Here is a 23,342-nt window from a genome sequence, read left to right as displayed (position 1 = left end):
CCACCGGCAAATGGCAACTTTTTCCATATACCAACCTATATGGTGTAGTACCAATAGGTGTTTTAAAAGTCGTGTGAAATGCCCAAAGTGCATCATCAAGCTTTTCTGACCATTCTTTTTTATTTACTCCAACCAACCGTTCCAATATTCGTTTCAATGCCCGGTTTGTGACTTCAGTTTGTCCACTTGTTTGAGGATGATATGGTGTTGAAAATCTATGGTGTACACCATATTTTTGTAACACCTTAGCCAATTGATCGTTTGCGAAGTGGGTACCCCGATCACTAATGAGAGCTTTAGGAACACCAAATCTTGAAAATAACTTTTTAAGAAAACGCACCACCACACGAGCATCATTAGTAGGTAGTGCTTGTGCTTCCGCCCATTTAGATACGTAGTCAACCGCCACCAATATGTACTTATTCCCACGAGACATCGGGAAAGGTCCCATAAATTCAATCCCCTAAACATCAAATATCTCACAAACTTAGATGCTATTTTGGGGCATCTCGTTTCTGGAGGCAATGTTTCCTGGCCTTTGGCACGAATCACACTCTTTAACATATTGAGTAGCATCTTTAAAAATCGTAGGCCAATAGAACCCGATATCAAAAACCTTTTTGGCTGTATATTGTGCTCTGTGATGTCCTCTAGTGGGCCCGTTATGGCAATGTTTCAAGATTTCTCGACTCTCCTTCCCGAACACACATCTTCTTATCATCCCGTCTGCGCAACTTATAAAGAGGTAAGGCTCATCCCAAAAGTAATATTTGACTTCAGAAAATAATTTCTTCTTTTGTTGTCAGGTCAACTCTTTTGGAAGATACTCACTTGCTAAGTAGTTAGCTATGTCCGCATACCAAGGGACCTCTCCTACTATCACCATAAGATATTCTTCGGGAAAATCATCTCCAATCTTGTTTTCTTCCAATTTTTCCAAATGCGGATTTTCTAGTCTCGATAAGTGATCAGCCGCCACGTTCTCCATTCCCTTTTTGTCTCTAATTTCAATGTCAAACTCTTGTAAAAGAAACACCCAACGTATCAATCTTGATTAAGCATCTTGTTTAGCAAAAAGATACTTGAGGGCAGAATGGTCAGTAAAACAATAGTTTTGGATAAAACTAGATATGGGCGGAATTTATCAAAAGCATAGACCACCGCGAGCAGCTCCTTTTCGGTAGTAGTGTAGTTCTCTTGAGTCGGGTTTAGATTTTTGCTTGCATAGAATATAGGTTGAAAATGCTTGTCAACCCTTTGTCCCAAAACAGCTCCTACTGCAAAGTCACTCGCATCACACATCAGCTCAAAAGGAAGACTCCAATTTGGGGTGATCATAATAGGGGTACTAGTCAACTTCTTTTTTGACAATTGAAAAGCTTCAAGGCATTCCTTTGAAAAATCAAATATAGCATCCTTTAAGAGAAGTTGTGTCAATGGCCTTGTAATTTTCGAGAAGTCTTTAATGAATCGGCGGTAAAATCCCGCATGTCCTAGGAAACTTCTCGCCCTTTTTATATTAGTTAGAGGTGGTAATTTAGCTATAGTGTCAACTTTTGCTCGGTCCACCTCTATTACCATTTTTTAGAATTTGTGTCCCAACACAATTCCTTCTTTGACCATGAAGTGGCACTTTTCCCAATTTAGGACTAGGTTGGTCTTCTCACATCGTGCTTGCATTAGATCAAGGTTGGAAAGACAATATTCAAAAGAGGAACCGAAAACCGAGAAGTCATCCATGAAAACCTCCATGAATTTTTCAATCATATTGTGGAAGATGGCCATCATGCACCTTTGGAATGTAGTTGGTGCATTGCATAACCCAAATGGCATGTGTCTATATGCAAAAGTCCCACTCGGGAAAGTGAAAGCTGTCTTTTCTTGGTCTTGTGGGTCAATAGGAATTTGAAAGTACCCCAAAAAACCATCAAGGAAACAATAGTAGAGATGACCGGATAGCCTTTCGAGCATTTTATCGATAAATGGTAAAGGAAAGTGATCCTTGCATGTAGCATCATTAAGCTTACGATAGTTGATGCAAACGCGCCACCCGGTTACCGTTCTTGTTGGGATTAGCTCATTGTCTTCGTTGGTAACCACCGTCATTCCTCATTTCTTGGGTACCACGTGCACCAGACTTACCCATGGGCTATCAGATACTGAATATATAATGTCGGCATCCAAAAGTTTTAACACCTCTTTCTTCACTACCTCTTGCATATTCAGATTTAGTCTTGTTTGGCGTTGCACCACTGGTTTAGCCCCTTCTTCTAGGTTGATTTTGTGTGAATAATAGGCGGGACTAATGCCTTTTATGTCGGTTATCTTCCATGCTATGGCACTTTGTCTTCTCTTTAGTACTTCCACAAGGCTTTCTTTTTCATGTTTTGCTAGATCGGATGCTATGATTACTGGTTTTTGTTGTCCTTCTTCCAAGAATGCATACTCCAGGTGTTCGGGCAAGGCTTTAAGCTGGACTTTTTGTTTTTCTTCAGTTACCACGACGTGGGCCTGCTCCACGTCGTGTTGTCGTAGTTTTTAATGTCAGATCGGGAAAAAATTGATGACCACGACGTGTTTATAGAGCCACGCCGTGTTGCTTCTTCTGCCTCTTTCTTCACTTCATTGTACTCACTTTCTTCCAATAACTTCTCCGATTCTTGTATATCAAGTTTGGCATCTAAATCACCTTCTCCTAGCACCATATATCCCTCGGTCTCTTTTTCTTTCCACCCTCCTAGCTTTTTTTCAAGTACATCATCAATAACATCAACTGAAAAAGCCATGTCATCACTTATCCTTGAATGTTGAATTGCTCGATTCACTCCAAAAGTAACTGTGACATCCCCATTTTCGCAGCCAGAAAAGACCGATTTTGTTTATGCTTTATAAAAATCAGAGTACTTCTTTTAATAAAAATGTTGCGGAATTTGTTCCCAGTAAAACATGATAAATACGTTATCAAAGCATTTCCGAAGAAATGTATTTTTTTATTCATTTTAAAACATTTGGGATGTCGTTGTCAATACAGAAACATAAGCATAAACAGAACTTACATTCATTTACACTAGTGATCTACACCTCTTTAATCTCTCAGTGTAATGTAACTTCGTATTGGCACCTGTGATTCAAATAAGCTTGAGTGGGTCAGGTTGGGAAACTTGGTGAGTACATAGGGTTTTCAACCCACTATAATATAATTATTATGTTTAAACATCAAACAATCAACTCAATTACCCATCCCCATTATCTTCTTTACTCTTAAGGATCTACCCTAAGAATTAGCTATTCCTCGTTCATTCATTCCTAAGGATCATCCTAAAGATTTGGCACGAAATCCATCGTTGCCAGGGTTTACTCAATAGGCACTAAGTCGCATAGTTGCCAAGGTTTAGGCACCAAGTCTCATAGTCGCCATGGTTTATATAACAGGCACTAAGTCGCATAGTCGCCAGGGTTTAGGCACTAAGTCTCATAGTCGCCAAGGTTTATACAACAGGCACTAAGTCGTATAGTCGCCAGGGTTCATCCAACGGGTGCTAAGTCCATAGCTCAGTTATCGACAATATTATTTTCGGCAATCCACCTGAAATACATGTCAATAGGTTTTTAGAGTACACCGGGTGAACACATCATTCACAACACCTACAGGTTGCGAGTCTGCTAGTGTTCCACAGACGATCTAGAATAGTCCATGGTTGTCATCCATACTCTGCTAGATGACGGGGCCAACGTTTGGGTAAAGGCTTTTCTCACTTCTCACCTCTCACCCTCATCTCATGATCTATATCGTCTTTCATCTCATCTTCCAACTCATTTTTCATCACACACCAACTATTTTATCTACCCATGTTTTACCCCAACATATTTGTAGATATAAAATACATATACAGTTTAAATCATTTAAAACGTATATAAAATCGATCATCCAACATAGACAACAAGTATTCAGATAATATGCACACATAGCACGTAATTTTATATAAAATACTTCATATCTATGTGTAAGATGAAAGTAACTATGCACTCACCTTAATAGCGTGAGTTGATAGAATCTAACTAAAAACGGTCAACGGTTCGTGATCGTCGGGCTCGGGATGCGATACGCCTTCAGCAAACGAGAGAGAAAGAAGAGTTTTAGGTGTAAGATTGGCTGAGGTCGAACTTGCTATTTATAGGCAGTTTTTGGGTCTCTCACGTTGAGAGAATTCGTTGCTCACGTCGTGAGCCATGGCTGAATCACCTCGTAGCTTTGCCATCTGCGTTCTAGGCTTGAACAGTGTCCATATGACTCCTCACGTCGTGAGAAGGCATTGCTCACGTCGTGAGCTCGTTCCGTAGAATTGCCATCTGCATTCTAGCCTTGAAAAGTGGCGTTTTGACTCCTCACGTCATGAGAATTAGTGCTCACGTCGTGATCCCAGTCAGATTAGGGTTTCTGACACGTGTCATGCTCTCAGATAGCTACAACTTCGGAAGGCCATAACTTTTGCATACGAGCTCCGTTTTTGACGTTATTTATATCCACACGAAGGTGGAGACGTACTCTAAAACTTTCATTTAGACCCCTAAGGCTAAAAAGTACTTTATCGTAAACTCACTTTTTACGATTCCCGGTGTCGTTCTGGTTTTGTCGCGAAACTTCGACATGTCATAACTTCTTCGTTATAACTCGGATTTCAGCGTTCTTTATGTGTACGGAAACCTTGTAACATAGACTAAAACTTAGTTAATATTATTTATTCTAAATAATCATCTATAAAAAATCATTTTTTTGACGCTTATCGTCTCTAAATTGACTAGCCCGAATCTGCGGGCGTTACAGTAACTGTTTCTTCTCCAACTCAAAGAGTGAGTTTGGACTCTCTAATATCTACCAAGGCTCGGGCGGTGCTCAAGAAGGTCCTTCCAAGGATGATTGGGACTTTTTCATCTTCCTCCATGTCTAAAACAATAAAATCTGTAGGAAAAACAAACTTGTCAACTTTTACTAGTAAGTCTTCACATATACCTCTTGGAAAGGTCATGGTCTTATTCGCTAAATGGATGACCATGCGGACCGGTCTTGGTTCGGGAAGATCAAGCTTTTTGAAGAACGAATAAGGCATCAAATTAACACTTGCTCCCGAGTCGGCTAGAGCATGACTAGTGGCTAGATTCCCGAATTGGCATAGTAAAGTTATGCTCCCTGGATCACCCATCTTCTTTGGTAACATGTTTAGCATTGCAGTGGAGCATGTTTCATTTAGTACTACTTTATATAATCCCTCCATTTTCTTGTGGTTTGTTAAGAGGTCCTTCAGAAACGTAGCATGTTTTGGCATTTTGGCCAAGGCTTCAAGGAATGGAATGTTGATTTTAAGGGACTTGATATGATCTAAGAACTTCCGGTAGTCTTTTGCGTTATTTTCTTGGATTGCTCTACTCGGGAAGGGCAGCGGCGGGCGGTATGGATTAACGCGTTCAAAATGTTTCTTTTCAGAATCTTGCCACGTCGTGGCATCAACACCACGTCGTGGTGACTGTTCAATTTCTTTTCTTTGACTTTCTTCTCGAACTTCCTGCTCAACATCCGGTTTGTTTCTGTTAATGGGAGTTAGATGAGTAATAATTTCCCCACTTCTGGTCGTTACAGCTTGGATGTGAGCTCCCTTCGGGTTTTGTTTGGTATTTCCTGGAAGTCCTCCCAGTGATCTTTCATTTATTTGCTTCGCTAGTTGCCCAAGTTGTTTTTCAATGTTCAAAATGGAAGCTTGCTGATTTCTGAGTAGAGTTTGTTGTTCCCTCATCATAGTTTGTTGCTCTCTAATTGTTGCTTTAGTTTCTTCGTGCCTTTTTTCGGATGCAGCAGCAAAACGGGTAAGCATTGACTCAAAATCGGGTTTCTTTTCAGGAGCTGGTTCCTCTCGTTGGTAAAAGTCTCTTCCTCTTTGTTCATATTTATCTTCTTTGGCTTTCTTGTACTCATCATAAGGTAACCACTTCTTCTTGGGCTTTCTCCAATCTTCATCAAATCGATCACCGCTCGAGTAGAAAGCTTGAACCTTTCGGTTTCCATTCTCATCAAGATCGCAATCCTTAGTCAAATGTGGCCCGTTACAGTTTTCACACCCAACTCTTATTACATGGATTGTTTAATCCATCTTAGTCATTCTCCTATCCATGTTTTGCAACATTTCCAAAACCGCCGACATGTCTTCCGAAGCAGCATTAGCCGATCCCCTTGTTATATCATTCCTCGGGTTATGGTACTCTCAAGAATGTTTAGAGAATTCTTCAATGAGCTCCTTGATCTTTGCATGATTTTTCTTGGTTAAGGGGCCTTGAGAATCAAGGAGTTGCCTAGTTGTGACATTCACCCCATCATAAAAGATAGAAACTTCTTGTTGCACATTTAAGTCGTTTTGAGGGCAATTTTGAAGTAGACCCTTGTAGCGCTCCCATGCTTCAAACAACGACTCCCCCATTTGTTGTTCAAAGTTAGCAATGGCCTTTTTGAGCTTAGTCACCTTCGATGGTGGGCAAAACTGTTCCAAGAATTCTTTACGCATCTTTTCCCATATAGTTATCGCGCCCGGTGGTAGTGCCTTCAACCAATCCTTGGCTGCTCCCTTGAAAGCGACAGGAAGCATTCTCAACAACATCGTTTCTCGTGGAACATTCGGAATGTTGAAGTATTCGGCGATGTCGTTGACTTCATCAAGATGCTTGTAGGCATCTTCATGATCTTTTCCGGTGAATGGTATCTCCTTTAGTGCAGCAAGAACGTGCCCCTTGAGTTCAAATGTGGCAGTGGCAGGTATGGTGGGTTGCACAAGTCCTGGTCCAATGTCATCACAAATTCTCTTCTTGTATGTGTCCATAGAAATTTCAGCAATGTCCGCCATGATGTTGTCGGGTTCGCTTTCTTGCTCGCTTTCTTTTTCCGATTCGTAGTCGCTTTCTTCCTCTTGTGTTTCGTATGTGCTTTCGTCTTTTGATGCCTTGCTGGATTCTCCCACTTGCTTTCCCTTCTTCTTACTAAAAACCGATTTGAGATTCTTAAAAGGTGATTTATTTGGTGTTGCAGCTTCTCCTACAGTTTTATCTGTGTTTTTACGAAAGGCGGACTCCGGGTCTTCAAGTGGTGGAATCAGAGGTGTGTTAGATCCTCTGGTCATAAACTTCTGCAAAAGAACAAATAAAACGCGGAAAAAGAACAAAAACGAAAAATGAAGGTTTACTGTTACGACACCACGACGTGGTGAGTCAAAAAGAAGAAAAACCTAAAACGAAAATTAAAAGCAAATAAACAGAAAAATTCCTAATAAAATAGCAGATTTAAAGTAACTAAAACCGGACCGCTCCCCAGCAACGGCGCCAAAAACTTAATGTGCGTTTTAATGTATATTTTATTTATTCAAGTTTTAGATTTATAAAACTAATTTTCTTTCAACTAGACTATTAAACACACTAGGCAGTGTACCTAATCGTGTAATAGTATAGCTATGGTAAGAACAAGTGTCGAACTCAAGGAACGGTGTTTTAGCTAATTTTTATCTACTGCTAACTATATTACTAATAAATAAGAAAAAGGGATTTTTCTCTAGTTTTGCAAGACTAGAAACTTAAATTACCAAAATAACTATCACAATAAAATAATAAAGTAATTACTAAAACTAAAGCAAGGAAGACAGAGATGATTTAATCAAGGTAATTGAGGTACATTCGTTTAGCTTCGGATTATTTGTTATTATGATTGATTCATGGAAGTGCAATGGATTTTAGTTTCATTGGTTACCGATTCCTAAGATGACCAAATTAGCGTTCACTCATTTAATCCTTTAGCAAACAAGCTCATTTATACGGTGATCAGGCGGACAAACTAACAAGTTTACTAGTGCTCAGTTCGAGTTGATTAGACTTATAAATAACTGATCAAATTGGTCGTTTGATTCAATTCTATATATGATTGGTCGTCATATATTAGCTCCTACACTTTTTTACCCACTTTCCTACTTAACCCTAGGTTTTGTTCAAAACTCTATTCCTACAATTTGGTGGTTGCAAAATCATAAGATACAAATTTAACTAAGAAAGATGGTCATGCAAACTTAATTAAATTCAGCAGTAAGTAGAGAAAATAGTTATCAAAAGTACGTGAGGTTCTTTAATAAGCTAGATCAACAAATAACCAATAAAAACTAGATCATATCCATAAATCAATTCATAATTAAGCAAACAATCCTAGCCTAAACGAAAGTCATGAGGTTTAGCCCATGATTTCAGCAACAAAAATCATAAAAACGAAATTCATAAGCAAAGACATGATCAATCTAGAAAAGAAAATTGTAATTAAAAGTTTTAATGCCTTAATGCTCTCAATTCCCAAGCTTCAATTGGTTTCTTCACTTCCAAGCCTTATTTCTGAACTTTGGTCTTGGAAAATTGTCAGGAGCTTCAGCCAAAAGGTTCTCAATTTGGTGGATAATGAGTTATATTTATAGTTTGCCCGAAATCAGGGCACCACGACGTGTTGAGGCCACCACGTCGTGGTCTTCGTGGTTATCCCGTATTCAACAAGTCTTCGAAGTCAATCGAGAAATCTCAAAATACCACATCGTGTTAGGGTCACCACGACGCGTTGAGTATTTTTTTCTTCATTTTAAAGTATTATCTCAAACTCCTAGTTTCCAGCATCCAGCTTCCAGCTTCCTGCTTCCTTTTTGCTCCATGCATGTCTTTTACCCCTACAACACAATTCATAAGAATTTAAGTACCTTTTGTTCAATAAAGGGCATAAAAGTAATTAAAAATATTAAGATATGATGTATAATTATGTGTATAGATATGCACATATCAATCGGCTCCATGCATACAATACAAGCATAACAGTAGAAGTCACAAAGATAGCATACACAACAGCACATGTCACATGTAACACTCATAAAATTTCATAAAAATTTAAACTTTTAAAACCCACCAAATTCATAATTGTTTACATCATAATTTTCAAAACATGTTTATCATCAGAGTTTTTCCCAAAATCACAATTCATAACATGAGGAGGTGCACGATCAAGCCTTCGCCTTGCCGCGATCATCTGCGGTACATAAAACATAACTCAAAACTGTAAGCCCAAAGCTTAGTGAGTTTCCCCAAAATACCACCACAACACATAATCATAGATATCACAGCAACAACATGCATACTGAGTCTTCAGCATGACTGGACCGCCTTGCAGGCCTTCAGCCTATCTGGACCACTCATAGAACCTTCAGCATGTCTGGACCGCCGCATCGGGCCTTCAGCATGTCTGGACCGTTCTTTGGGCCTTCAGTTTGAATGGTCCGCCTCACAGGCCTTCAATCTATCCGGGCCGCCCTGGATCTGTTGGCCTTCAGCACAAAGCAGGACCGCCTCAACCCAACCACACACAAACTGTGTCAACACATACATAACAAACAAGCATATAACCAACCAATAAACAACAGACAGATCTTACAAATCACATAACATCATCCTATCTACCAGGATACTGATCTAACAGATCATTACAGCATAGCAACATCCTATCTACCAGGATACCAATCTAACAACACCTAGCATACATAACAGGATAGCAATCCAAAGGGGTCGGCCTTGGTGCCTTCGACCCGTAAGTACAGTGAGGAAAACTCACCTCGAAAAGCTGAACAGAACTAAAGAAGTCCCTCACCGAAATCTCAGTTCTCTACACGCTACCTACATCTAACAAGACCAATTCCATCAAAAACCATAAATACCCAAAATGCCCTCAAATTCAAACTTGGTCAACTCAAAGTTAATTGGTCAAAGTCAACGGTCAAGGTCAACAGTCCATGTTGACCCAACACGTCGTATGTACTAGCAAACACACCGTGTTTCGTTAGAAATCAGACGGACGGGAAAACCCCAGCCAACACGCCGTGTTGGCTTGCAAACACGCCGTTTTTGCCCGAGCTTAATACATCCAGCTGTTCCTTCGATCCCAGGGACTCCAAGGCTCGGATCTAGGCTCAAATGCTATAAAAAAGATAAACTTTCCAACTTTATCCATTGGGACAACTCCAAGGGTTCAAAAACTCATCGACAAGACTTGAAGATCCAAGAGCTTAACCAATAAGTCCTCAATCCTTAAGATCCAAAGTCCCTTCCTTACAGAAGTGGTTCAACCACCTAAACCATTCCAAAGATTGGTGATTTCTAAGACATGCATGTCCAATGCATGTCTTGAACCCATATTAAGTCAAAAAGGGGATTCATGACCTACTTTCCATGCATGGCATCAAGACTTTGGTTGAAACCAGATCCAAGCCACTACAAGGTCTCCTTGACCCGGGGATTCATAAAGTTGCAAACTTTATGAGATCCCTACAGGCATCACTCCATGACAAATGGAAAATGGGACATAACTCAAGATCTAGATGCTTTAAATGATAAAAATCAGGACTTGGACACTTACAATGGTCCAGGAGAGTGCTACACTGAAGTATGATGCTAGCTAGCTGAATCCTTGCTTCCTTCTTCACCTTCTTCCTTCAAAACACCAACTATAATCACAAATGGGAAAGGAAAATGGTTAGGGTTTCTTTCTGAGCTTAAGAGGGCAGATGGAGGCTGAGGGTGGACAAACCCTAGCCCCCATATTCCTTTAAATAGGGGGAAGAACCCGAAATATTAGGGTTTCACACACAGCGATCAACACACCGTGTTCAGAGGGAAAACACGACGTGTTGCCCAACCAAAACATGCACCTTTTAATGTCTAGACACCCGTGTTGGTGCCTCCAACACACCGTGTCTAAACCCCAAGATGCAACCACTTGACCAGTTATCATAAAATGGGAAGAGTTAGAAGTACCTGAACATCGGGGTGTTACATCACAGTACAACATATAAGACCCACTGGTCACACATAATCTACCACACAGGTAAGTATAGTGAGAAGACCCACCTCGCTCAAATGACAGATAGATCTCACACCCGAACTGCCGGAACTAGACTCCGCCTAATAAACACAATAATTAACCCTAATTAATAATTAAGGTCAATAACCCAATTCACAAGTCCAAGCTCCTCAACTAAGTCACAATCGAGGCAAAATACCATTTTGCCCCTCCTAGGCCGAAGGCCCTCTAAGTTTGACCAAAAAGTCAAAAGTCAACAAAGTCGAGCCTCTCGATCCGTATGCGGGGCGTACTCTTCTTATGTGGGGAGTATGTCTTGAATCATTGAAGTGAGGAACGGGCCTGGCTACGCGGGGCGTAGCCAGGAGTATGCCCAGCATACTCTGCCTAGTCCTAAAACTCCAAGACACTTATTCCAACTTCAAATCTCACCACTATAGAATTTCTTAACCCATAAAGTCACCGACTTTAAGCCTTTGCATGGCTAGATAGGCTCAAAACACAAAACCTTAACTTTTACAACACTCAAAGTCACTTAACTCATGCATGAGCCAAAGCAAACGATCAAGCAACCATTTTTATGAATCAAGACACTCTAAAACACCAAAAAGGACAACCAATACGCTATGGGGTATTCCATACCCACAAAGGTCCAACCTTTGGGACAAATAACTCAAATTAACCCACTAGTGAGATCTAGAAAGAACAACAACAAGGTATGGACTTTATACCTTCAAAAGATGCACAATGTGAGGTAGTTTCTGGATCCACAAGCTTGCATGCAACACCACTTTCTTTAATGGCATTCTTCTTCAACAAGAAAGCACCAAAATCACCAAAAGCTTCAAAATCTTCACACACAAGGTTGAGAATCGAGATTAGGGTTTGGAAGGAGTGGAGGCTTTCTATAGAAGGTTGAAGGGAGGTATAAGGTTTTTTAAATAGGGGACAAACCCTAAAATTTAGGGTTTAAGGTCTGAGCTAGTATGCCTGATGTACCACATGTATGCCTAACGTACTAGGGAGAGTCTCACGTTCCAAGTCTCGATCAGGTACACTGCGTGTACCTCACGTACGCCCAATGTACGGACTAAAATACAATAAATATTGACATAAGGACCAAAAATGCAAATACCTGAAAACCGGATGTTACAATTCTCCCCCACTAGAATCAGACTTCGCCCTCGAAGTCAGCCTCAGAAAACATATCAGGTTAGTGCTCGCACATATCAGTATCGGGCTCCCAAGTCCACTCCGAGCCTTTTCGGTGTTGCCGCTGAACTTTGACCAAGTTCATTACCTTGTTCCTCAAGGTCTTCACTGTCCTATCCAGAATCACCACCGTCCTCTCAATGTAATTCAGGTGATCATTGACCTAAATTTCCTCCAAAGGGACCACAACTGTCTCATCAACCACACACTTCCTCAGCTGGTAAGCCACATTGCCCACACGGGTCAACACCCTGAAAGGGCCAATAAACTTGGGGCCCAACTTGCCCCTCTTCCTGAATCGAATAACACCTTTCCAAGACGATACCTTCAGGAGAACAATATCACCAACCCGAAACTCTAACTTAGAGCACCTCCGACCTGCATAGCTCTTCTGATGGATCTGAGCTGTCAGTAACCTCTATCTGACCTGTTGGATCAACTTTATGTCTTGAGCACTACCTCCATGCTCCCCATCACTCTCTGCCCGACCTTGCCCCAAAAAATAGGGGTCCAACACTTTCTCTCATACACAAGCTCAAAATGAGACATACCAATGCTGGAATGATGGTTGTTGTTGTAAGAAAACTCGACCAAAGGAAGATAGGAATCCCAGTTACCACCAAAATCAATGATGCAGGCACATAGCATATCCTCGAGCGTCTGAATAGTCCGCTCGCTCTGTCCATCTGTCTGTGGATGATAAGCGGTAATGAAGTGTATCCGAGTACCCAACTCCTCATGAAATCTCTTCCAAAATTTGGAAGTGAATCGAACATCCTTGCTCGATACGATAGAAACGGGCACCCAGTGTCGAGCTACCACCTCCCGAACATAAACCTCAGCCAACTTATTAGCAGAAGATCTCTCACATACGGCTAGAAAGTAAGCACTCTTCGTCAGACGATCTATGATCACCAATATAGCATCATAACCTCTCGCAGTCTTCGGCAACTTCGTAATGAAATCCATCAAGATTTGCTCCCACTTCCACAGTGGTACCTCTAAAGGATGCAATTTTCCGTGGCATTGATGTTCGGCTTTGAACTTCCAGCAGGTCAAGCACTGCTCTACATGCCAGGCAATATCTCTCTTCATGCACGGCCACCAATATCCATGTATCGGGTCGAGATACATCTTCACTGCCCCCATATGTATGGAAAATTTCAACTTGTGATCCTCCTCCATCAAAACCTGACGAGCCCCACCTGCATAGGGTACCCAAACCCTACCATGCATTGTCAATAATCCCCTGTTGTCAACATCGAAGGCTGAAACTTTCCCAACCACTCGCTCACTCTTCCGATTCTCCTCCATGATGGCCCCTTCCTGAGCATCTCTGATCATCTCTAAAACTGGAGTCATCACGGTCATCCTTAAACATATATCTTGAATCGGAGCATTGACCGCCCTTCGGATCAAGGCGTCGACCACCACATCAGCCTTGCCCAGGTGATATAGGATCTCACAGTCATAATCCTTGACTACATCGATCCATCTCCTCTGCCTCATATTCAGATTCGGCCGATCCATGAGATATCGTAGGCTCTTGTGGTCCATGTAGATGGTACACCGAACCCCATATATGGTTATATAAGTGGTTGGTAGCATCTGTGTTTGCAACAATAGTAGCAGTTGCATTTGATCATCGGTTGATAGGTGAGTTCCCTCACTGTACTTGTGGGTCGAAGGCACCAATGTCGGCCCACTGGATTATGTGTGTAGGATGATAGTTGTCTTTGTGACACTTACTGTTATGCATGTATGTCCTTGTTGTCTTTGTGACTCTTGCTGATATGATTGTATGCTTAGCTGTAGGGGTGGAATAGACTTGATACCGGTTGAAAGAGACCGCAGGGGGTGAAATAGACTCAATACCGGTTAAAAGAGACCAAAGGGGGTGAAATAGACCCAATATCGGTTGAAAGAGACCGAAGGGGATGAAATAAACCCAATTATGTTTTGACCATTATGTATGTAAGGTATGGAGTATTTTGGGGAAACTAACTAAGCTTTGTATTTATAGTTTTATGTTTATGGTTTCAGGTACTTCCGGTTCGAAAAGGAAGGACTCGATATGATCGCATCGCATCCACCCATGTAATTTTGGGGATTATACTCTGATGACTAATTCACTATTACATACTTTTGGTTGTTTTAACATGAATAATTGTTGGTTTGGGTTGAATTAAAAACAAAACTTTCACCTACAATTTTTGGGATGCTACATAAAGTATCCTAAAAATATAATAAGATAGGATCGTTAAATATCCTATAGAGATAGTAAATTAGGAATTGTAAAGCATCCTATAGAGATAATAAGATAGGATTAGCAGAATGTCCTAAAAAGATAAATAGGTGATATAATAAAACATAAGAAACCAGGAATTTAAGAATCATAAAATTTCTAAAAAGTTTTCAAAAGAGTTTATTATACATTTACCTCAAAACCTATGAACTCACCAACATCAAGTTGACGTTTTCAAAAATCGCATGTGGTCCTAGGATAAAGTAAAGATCAAGACAAGAAAGCATTATCACTTGGCATTTCCGCTATTGCTCAAAGACATATATAGGTTTTGGTTAATAGATAGTTATGGTTTGCGCTCTGTGATTTGGGTAATCTATGTACCGTCACCACTTGGCATTTCTGCCATCGGGCGGGGAAGGTGTGACAGAAAGGAACAGTTTTAGCTAAAACTTTCGATTACGAAGGAATGGAATTGGTGTGTCCTCTATTCCACCCAACCATGATTCAAAAGAGGCAGTTTGCAATTAACAAAGTGAAAAGGATCATAGGAAATGAAGACTGTCCTAAGTATTTGAGATGGTAAAGTCAAATGTTTGAACATACATCAAGTATTTGAATAATCAAACTCTAAATACATCTAATGTGGTGGCTGATGCGTTGAGTCGTAGAGTGGTTAATGCTCCTTTCGAAGACCTATGTTTGAGGATGACTATCATTTCACCACTTCTGGATTTGATCAGGGAAGCTCAGGTCGAGGGAATCAAGAAGGAGAACTGGAAGAAAGTGAAGATCAGGGGTCAGATTACTAGCTTTATCACCAACATTCAGGGGTTATTGGCCTAGTATGGACGAGTATGGGCCCTAGTTTCTAGCGGGGTCCGTCAGAAATTGTTGAAGGAGGCACATAAGTCCAAGTTCTCAATTCACCCTGGAGAAACAAAAATGTATCAAGAGTTAGGGATTAGTTATTGGTGGCCTTGCATGAAGAGAGAGAGATAGCTTGGTTTGTGGAGAGATGCCTGACATGTCGAAAGGTCAAGATCGAACATTAGAGACCACACGACAAGTTACAACCTTTGGAGATTCCCATGTAGAAATATGAGCATATTACCATGGATTTCATTATGAAGCTACCCAGGAATCCTAGAGGATTTGATGTTATATGGGTTATTGTTGATCAGTTCCGAATGCGCTTGGGAGCACGAGGGAGAGATGCATAAGCACTACCCAAAGTTTTTTGATGTTGCGGATTTCGAGTACGAAATCTGGTTCAAGTGGGGGAGAATTGTAAAATTCTATTCCCTGTACGTGCAATTTAATTGTTTAAAATTCTTCATGGATGGGGCTTGGATATTTTGGACTTGAAATTCGCTTTTGGGATTGTCTAGCCCAAAAATCACGGAGCGCTCTTGCAAAGCGCGAGGCTCTCAGGTCCATGGACTGCCCGAATTTTTAGGATTTAAGATTTATTTAAAGACACTTAGGCCTTCAGGGTTGGATCATTCTTAGCCTCCATCAACCCTAGAGAGTGTTTTAGAAAACCCTCGCCCTCCCCTCTCATATTTTAGCTTAAAATCTTCTTAAGAGCTTATTTTTATCATCTTTGTGGTCAAGGCTTGAAGGAGAAGACTCAATTTTGGTGTGTGGGAGCAAATAGGTGTTGTAGATAAAGAAAGCTTGCTTATCTTCTGGATCTTTGTAAGTATTTAGCTCCCAACTTTCCTTCTCATATGATAGATCTAGCTATTGGCCCTTTTTTATGCGTTTAGTCACATTTTGGTGGTGAGCTTGGAGTAGTGATGACTCCATCTCTTTCTATGCAACTAGAGTTGTTATATGGTCCATTTCTATTAAAAAAGTTGGCATCTTGGAGCTTGTTCTCTTGGCCATGCAAAGTAGGTTGACTTTTTGCCCCTTTTTGAAGTTCAAGTTTAGATCTTATTATTTGGGTTCATAATAATGGATAAAGCTGGAAGCTTTATCCATTAGGACATTGTGAGAGTTCATATCTAGAAGTTGGATTCCCGTCTTAAAGGATTAAGACAAAAGTCATTAAAAGTTAGCCAAAGCGCAGTGCACATTTCCTGAGCGTGGGGCACTTTTTAGGTTTCCTATTGCGAGTTGGTTTTGCTAAAAGGGGTCGACTGTTTTGTCTCATATGAGCATGGGGCGCTCTTAGGAAGTGCGCTATTCTTTTGACCAGAATTTGAATTTTGTTGACTTTGACTAGGTTTGACTTTAGGTCAAACTTTAGGGTCTTGGGTCTTAGGCTGAGGTTGACATTGATTTATGTGTTTAGGTGTTTGATTGAAAGACCCACACTTTCATATTTCTGAAAGACCCAAACTTTCATACTTGACAATTGTTACTCCAAAACATGCTACATGCATATTCATAAAAACAATATTTTACATTGATAAAGTGATTACAAACTACTGGATACAAACCGACTATTACAAAGTGTTATATATTACACAACTACCCAGGATACTATACTTTTATACATACATGATCCCTAAATACAAAAGTAATATTATAACTATTCTAAACCTTCCAACAGTATATGACTATACTGGTTACTTATCTCCTGCAATTGTTAAACATTGAGAGAGGTAAGCGGTGACGCTTAGTGAGTTCAATAATAGATACAATATAACGTTATGCCATATATATACTTCAATATGGCAGAAGCAAAGGGAACAAGGAACAACAAAGGCATATGTGAATCATGCGACAAGCTTTCCATATCAATCAATAAGACATAACAATTTCAATACTTGATATACATCAATAACACTTCGGCCCAAATGGCACAGAAGACATACACTTTCTGATTAAACATTTTGGTAGATTTCAGGCTTTCAGCCCTGTCTAACCTTCTGGCAATGCCATAGAATAGAAGTCATTCTCTTACGAGACATGCTCTACATGGCCAGAGGCTACATACCAATACAACTGTGAATCTAAGTCCTTTCACTGATCACATGGCCAAAGGTATAACTTTGCTATCAAAATAGCGGAAATAATAACACGAGATGATAACACGGAAAAGCACATAGCACATATAACACATAACATACAATTGTTCCTATATATTGAACTCACCGTGAAATAACCGGGGGTTAAAATAGTAATTTGGGCAGCACTTCGTTACTATAATTGACTTTCTTCAATGAAAACTGGGAGTTTTCTTGAAAACCGGGCCCTGTGAGCTTCAAACCGAAAAGATAAATTTTTCGGGCTTCTCGGGCACTTCGGGGCGTGTTCCGGGTGTTAAAAATGATACCGGGGCTTCGGGGGAAGTGGAAATAGTTAAAATATGAGTTTAAGGGTGAAAAGTGACAATTTTCCAACATTTACCCAGGAGGTCTCACACCCTTATATAGGTGCGAGCCTCGGATCTGAAGCGAGAGGAAAGGAGGGCAGGTGGCGCGAGGCTCGGACACGCGACAACAGGTGCGAGGCTCAGATGCGAGAAGGGCACGCGTCGGACCGGAAGCAGCACACGCGTCGGATGGTCTTCAGCTGAGTCATCGACGTCATACACGGGGCGCGCCTGATGTGGCTCGCATCAGATACGTGTCGCGCGAGGAGCCAGGGTGACGTGGCCGAACTCAGGCCATGCGATTTTTCTCGGATTTCGCAATTATTCTCGATTTTTGTGCCAAAACTTCTAAAATCCATAACTTTCGCATACGAGCTCCGTTTTTGACGTTCTTTATATGCACGCGTAGGGAAAATTATGCTCTACAAGTTTCGTTTAGACTTCGTTGGCTAATTTTGACTTTAGTTTTAATATTATTATTTTTAACAGACCGGGACAGGAAAATCTAGCGTCCGTTTTCGTCAGTCTTTTTACCGTTGTACTACTTTTAACGAGACCTTCGATTCTCGTTTAGGTTGTTTTGGCTAAATATCACTCGATCTAAAATTCGAGTTTTTAGCTGTCTACTGCTAAGCTGAAACTTAGAAAAATCATAACTTCCTCATACGAAGTCAGATTTGGGCGTTCTTATTATCAAAATTCTCGGTTTAACAAATACTACGACTTTCGTTTAAATCAACATGACTAAAAAGTAGTTTATCAAAAACTCACTTTTTACGTCATTCGGCGCCGTGCCGGTTTTGTCGCGGATCTTCGATTGGTCATAACTTCTTCGTTATAACTCGGATTTCCATGAAGTTTTCGCCTAAATGTTTCTAACGAGATTCTTTAAAACTTTCAATAATAAAATTTTACTTATTTCAAAATTTATATTTTCGTTAAATTTCAATATTTGCCTTTTGTTCGGAATCTCATAAGACTTCCAAAACATTCTGGATGATTCTAAACATAGTTTTACTTCATTTCTAGTAAAAACTATCCGTTAGAACTCAATACTCATAATTATATAATATACCATAATATTATTCACTTTTAAAATTACATAACACGATAATTGAACGTGTATGTTACATTGAGGCACCAATCTTCACCGACAACGAGTTGTAGAGATTATCTGACTATCTGTGAGGTGAGTTTTCTCACTATATTTTGTACTGTAATATGTATCCTTGTGTGTAGAATGGTGTTATGTTGTAGCGATTTGTTAGTCTGGTAGATCTATTATGATTACATGTGTTTGCTTGATATTGTTTGTTTGCATATGTCGACATATTGTGGTTGGGTTGAGGTGGTCATGCTCTATGATGTAGGCCAAGATACCCGGGCAGTCCAGTTGATACTGTAGGCCCAAGGATAGCGATCCAACCCCGTGTTGTAGGCTCAGGAGAGCGGTCCACGTGTACTGTAGACCTTGCGAGGTGGTCCAGTCAGACTGAAGGCTCATGTGTGCATGCATTGTATGTGTATTGTTATGTGTGGTATTTTGGGGAACTCATTAAGCTTTGGCTTACAGTTGTGGATTTAAATGTTTCAGGTTCTTCAACAGACAGTGGAAAGGCAAAGGCGTGATTGTACATATCATCCAATAGTTTTCATGTTTTGAGAGATACTCTGATTTGATATGGCTGTGAAACAATTTTTTTGGAGACTTGTGTTTGATGGAAATACAGTTTTTATCTCTTTTAATAATAAAAAATTACTCTGTTTTTTGGGACGTTACAAGTACATATCCACACCTAAACTTTAATAACAATACTTTGAAAGTGGTGTATGTTCTGAGTACCCCCTTGCTTGAATACGCTGAAGATGAAATCTTGGAAGTGCCAAAGAGGATATCAAAGTGAGAGAACAATGAACATCAAGGAATCTCAAATTCACAGTCTCATTACATTGAGAAAGTACTTAAGAAGTTCAATTGTTCAGATTGTTCTCCTGGGAGTACTCTTTTTGATCTAAATTTGAAACTTATGCCAAATATTGGTGAAGCAGTTTCACAACTTGAGTATTCAAATGTCATATGTCGTTGCCACATCTTAAATGGTATGTCTACATTTGAATTAGTAACAGGTACACCAAACTCCACACCAATGCTGAAACAAAATATAAAAAAACAGTAATGAGTAAAATGTACATCACAAAAACAAAATTGTACACAGTAACAGTTTTAAATACAACTTATCGACATACACATCAAACGCCTTTGCGATTCAGTAAACTATCCAAATCAAACCTCCATATCTAGAGGGTGTTTGAGAAGCATGAGAGAGAAACTGATGAGACAAACTGTGGAATTCAAGCACGAAGCATCCAATTGACAGTCATATATAAGTCGACTTCTTCAAATTACTTCTAAACCTACCCAAAATAAATCAAATCAAGTTACAAAATTATACCCAGTAGATCAAAATTAAATCAAACAAAAGAAAATCGAAGGGAAGAAAGGATTCAAAGCAGAAGATCGAGGGTCTAACAAGGATTTGATGTCATAAGTTCTTCATATTACTTGAGACCTGCAAACAATAAATCAAATAAAATTAGCAAGAACAAGAACAGATGACGAAGGAAAACAATGAATATGAGGTGGAGGCCTTTATACTCCTTGAAAAAAAAACTTTTAGACACAATCAATAGTAAGAGAGTAAGAACGTGGGGAAGGAGTTGAACTTGGGAGAGGTTGAATGAGAAGTGAGGTCGGAGGTTGTGGAACTGTCCGTTGAAGAAGGAACGTGGGAAAGGAGTTGAACTGCGGATATGGAAGATACCCGAATTCTCTCAACTGTCGCTGATATGGATCTATTTGATTTGCCTGGGTTTTACGCATAAAATGTTTGTATAATACGAGAGAGAGAGAGAGAGGTTGGATTTCGAGGGCCCCACGTAAATGGGTGTGGTGCAGCCATGCTCCGCTCATGTGAAATGTTGGCAGGCCTAGGCTTGTTGTGTTGTTCGGGTATACCCGTCAGGTTTTAGGTTTTCACGTATCGGTTATTTTCGACAAGGCTAGGCACACCACATGCTGGTATTTAGAGAATATTAGTTGATTTGATACATTAAGAAATTTTTAAACACAAAATAATTTTGAAAAAATTTCATAAACCATCACAAAACAAAAGATATATAGATAAATTGTGGAAACCATCGGTTTCCTGTTTCGCAAATTCAAAATCCCACTTTGCAAAATGGACGATCATTTATTTCTTTATAAATATAAAAAAAATTATAAAATAAATGGCGTTTCCTGCTTCGGAAATTCAAAATCCCACTTTGCAAAATGGATTATCATTTATTTCTTTAGAAAACATCCAAAAAATAAAAAATTAATGGCCATCTGGTGATAGGAGACATTTCTATTTTTGTCATTTTGTAATTGACACAGTAGTTATTTCTGGTACATTCTTAAAGCAATAATCACTCAAATCCAAATGCAAGATTCAAAAAAGAAAAATGAATCCAATTTGCAACAAAAAATACTTTTGTCCCTAAATCACATTTGAGAACCAATCTAAACACAAGAGAGAGAGTAAAACAAAGCAACCATTTCATTTCAAAAGGAATCAAAAACCAGAATTTAACAAACACAAAATGTCAATAGCAATGGCGAAATTCTACAAGTGAGTAGTAGCAAGAAGCAGCAGCCAGTGTTGGTTTTACATCATCATCATCATCATCATCATCACATCAGTTCTTGTGATTTCCTTACACATCTCCCCACTTTCTTCCTGAAGTCATCTCTTCTATCTCTCCATTCTTTCTGTAATCACAACAAAAATAAACACAAACATCTTAAACCAATGCTCAAGAAAAATAACAAATAACACAAGGGCAATATGGTCATTACCGCAGCTTCAACATTTGCAGGAGATTCGTCGTTGGGGCTTGAAAGCATTGAGATAATGCTCAACACTATGCTCTCAACCTGCAAATATCAAATTATTGGTAAGAACTTTCATTATTCTTGTTGAAGTTATTGATAATAACACAAGGGTATTTTTGGAAATTAGTTGTGTCATACCGTATGGACAGGTGTCCAGCGTTCACTTGCAAGCTCATATCCATTAGGATCATCACCAGGGGGATGGAGAATTGAAATACAAACCTTTCCATCAGGGTAAACTGTAAACACCAAAAACTGATTATATTACTTTATATAACTATGGATGTTTTCACTTTTCATCTATTATAAATGTGAAATGTCTTTTGTTAAACGAGTGATTTTGGACAAAAAGTGAGAGGAAAGATTGGATTTTTAAAAGTATGTGTAAGAAGGAAACTAATTACTAACCATTGGGATGCCAAACTTCTGATGTAAATCGCACAGTTGGAGGGCTATTTGGGTAATTTTGTGGAAAGGTCATTATAGCATTAAAGAAACCTCCATCACTGAAACAATGAACCCATAACCATTAGACAGAAACATTAAATTTCATCTATGGAATTAAAAATAGAACATACATAACATAATATGGTAAATTAAGTAGAAGAAGAAAACCATAATTCAGTATTGATCAAGAAAACCACAGGAATTGGACTCAAGGTTACTCAAAAAAGTCCAAACAGAAGAAAGATGTCACCATAATCATCGTCCACCAAACTTAGGTTCCTCATCAAGTTAATTGAACATAAGATGTTAATTTTAAAACCAAAAAGGTTATAGAATAATCTCATTATCATGTAGTCAGCAGTTCTACAATTGATCAAGAACATTGTGAACTGCTAACCCTAAAGAATGCACTGTGATTGGTGATCTGGTGTTGTAATACAAATATAGCTCTTTAAAACCCCCAAGAAACCCAATTAAATCAATAAACAGAGCAAGAACATAGGAACAGGTTAGAACAAGAACAATCGACAGACTGTGTCAGCCTCAATTTCATATAATTAAGCTTCTAAACTATATATATGTAAGATACAGATACAATATTTGAGCAAGAAGTAATAGAATAACTCACTATAACGTATCCGGAGGCCCGATAATGGTGACACTCCATTCAAATAGATTGCTTTCATCAACAAGACCGGCCGAGAATCCATCAACGGGGTTTTTACAGAGATCTGCAAAATAAGCCACGGATCATCATGGAAAGAAATAAAGAATCAGAGCAAGTTAAAGTAAATCGAAATCAGAACCCTAGAATCGAGAAAACGGTGAGACCTTTGAGTTGTTTCTGGAGAAGGAGACTTGCTTGAGATGGAGACGCCATGGATGGGAGAAAGGAAGGTTCTAGAGAGCGATTGTAGAGAGGGATTACTGGTTGTAACTCCTGTGATTGAGAGATAAACCGACACAGTTGTCTAGAAAGCGTTGAGATGTATATATAAAGGAAAGGAATAGAGAGAAGAACCAAAGTTGGCGTCTGATTCCAGCCTCCTTTATCTCTTCTCTCTTCGGCCAGTAAATAAGGCAAATATCATTCTATTTTATTAAAGTTAATTAACAAAAATTATCTTTTTTTTTTTTTTTAGAATTTGAAAAATAACTATTTTCTTCGGAAATTCCAAAGTAGTTATGTCGGTTTTGGAGTTGGAGTTAATGCATGGTTAGTGAGATTTTACGTAATGATATTATTAATTTGACATTGTACATTCCGGAC

The 23,342-nt window shown here is 39.4% G+C and overlaps 1 protein-coding gene and 1 non-coding gene across 2 annotated transcripts; one reads left to right on the top strand and one right to left on the bottom strand.

Annotated features, from left to right (window-relative positions):
• Positions 1-6,396: 6,396 nt before the first annotated feature.
• Positions 6,397-6,503, top strand: LOC145141562 (small nucleolar RNA R71). The gene has a single exon (XR_013722756.1). It is a non-coding gene; the product is annotated as a small nucleolar RNA R71 (small nucleolar RNA).
• A 14,769-nt stretch (positions 6,504-21,272) lies between these two features.
• On the bottom strand, positions 21,273-23,088 carry UBC14 (ubiquitin-conjugating enzyme 14). The gene is made up of 6 exons (XM_079072555.1): positions 22,904-23,088; positions 22,701-22,803; positions 22,034-22,131; positions 21,764-21,864; positions 21,590-21,667; positions 21,273-21,502 (listed from the first exon to the last, which is right to left on the bottom strand). Exons 1-6 carry the CDS (start codon positions 22,950-22,952, stop codon positions 21,425-21,427), a joined length of 507 nt encoding a protein of 168 aa, XP_078928681.1. The 5' UTR covers positions 22,953-23,088; the 3' UTR covers positions 21,273-21,424.
• Between the last annotated feature and the right edge of the window lie 254 nt (positions 23,089-23,342).

Source organism: Lactuca virosa, chromosome 9 (genome assembly GCF_052849685.1).
Source record: "Lactuca virosa cultivar CGN04683 chromosome 9, Lactuca_virosa_CGN04683_v6, whole genome shotgun sequence".
Lineage (NCBI taxonomy): Eukaryota > Viridiplantae > Streptophyta > Magnoliopsida > Asterales > Asteraceae > Lactuca > Lactuca virosa.
Note: the sequence above shows the minus strand (reverse complement) of the source record. Positions and strands in the feature narration are given on the sequence as shown.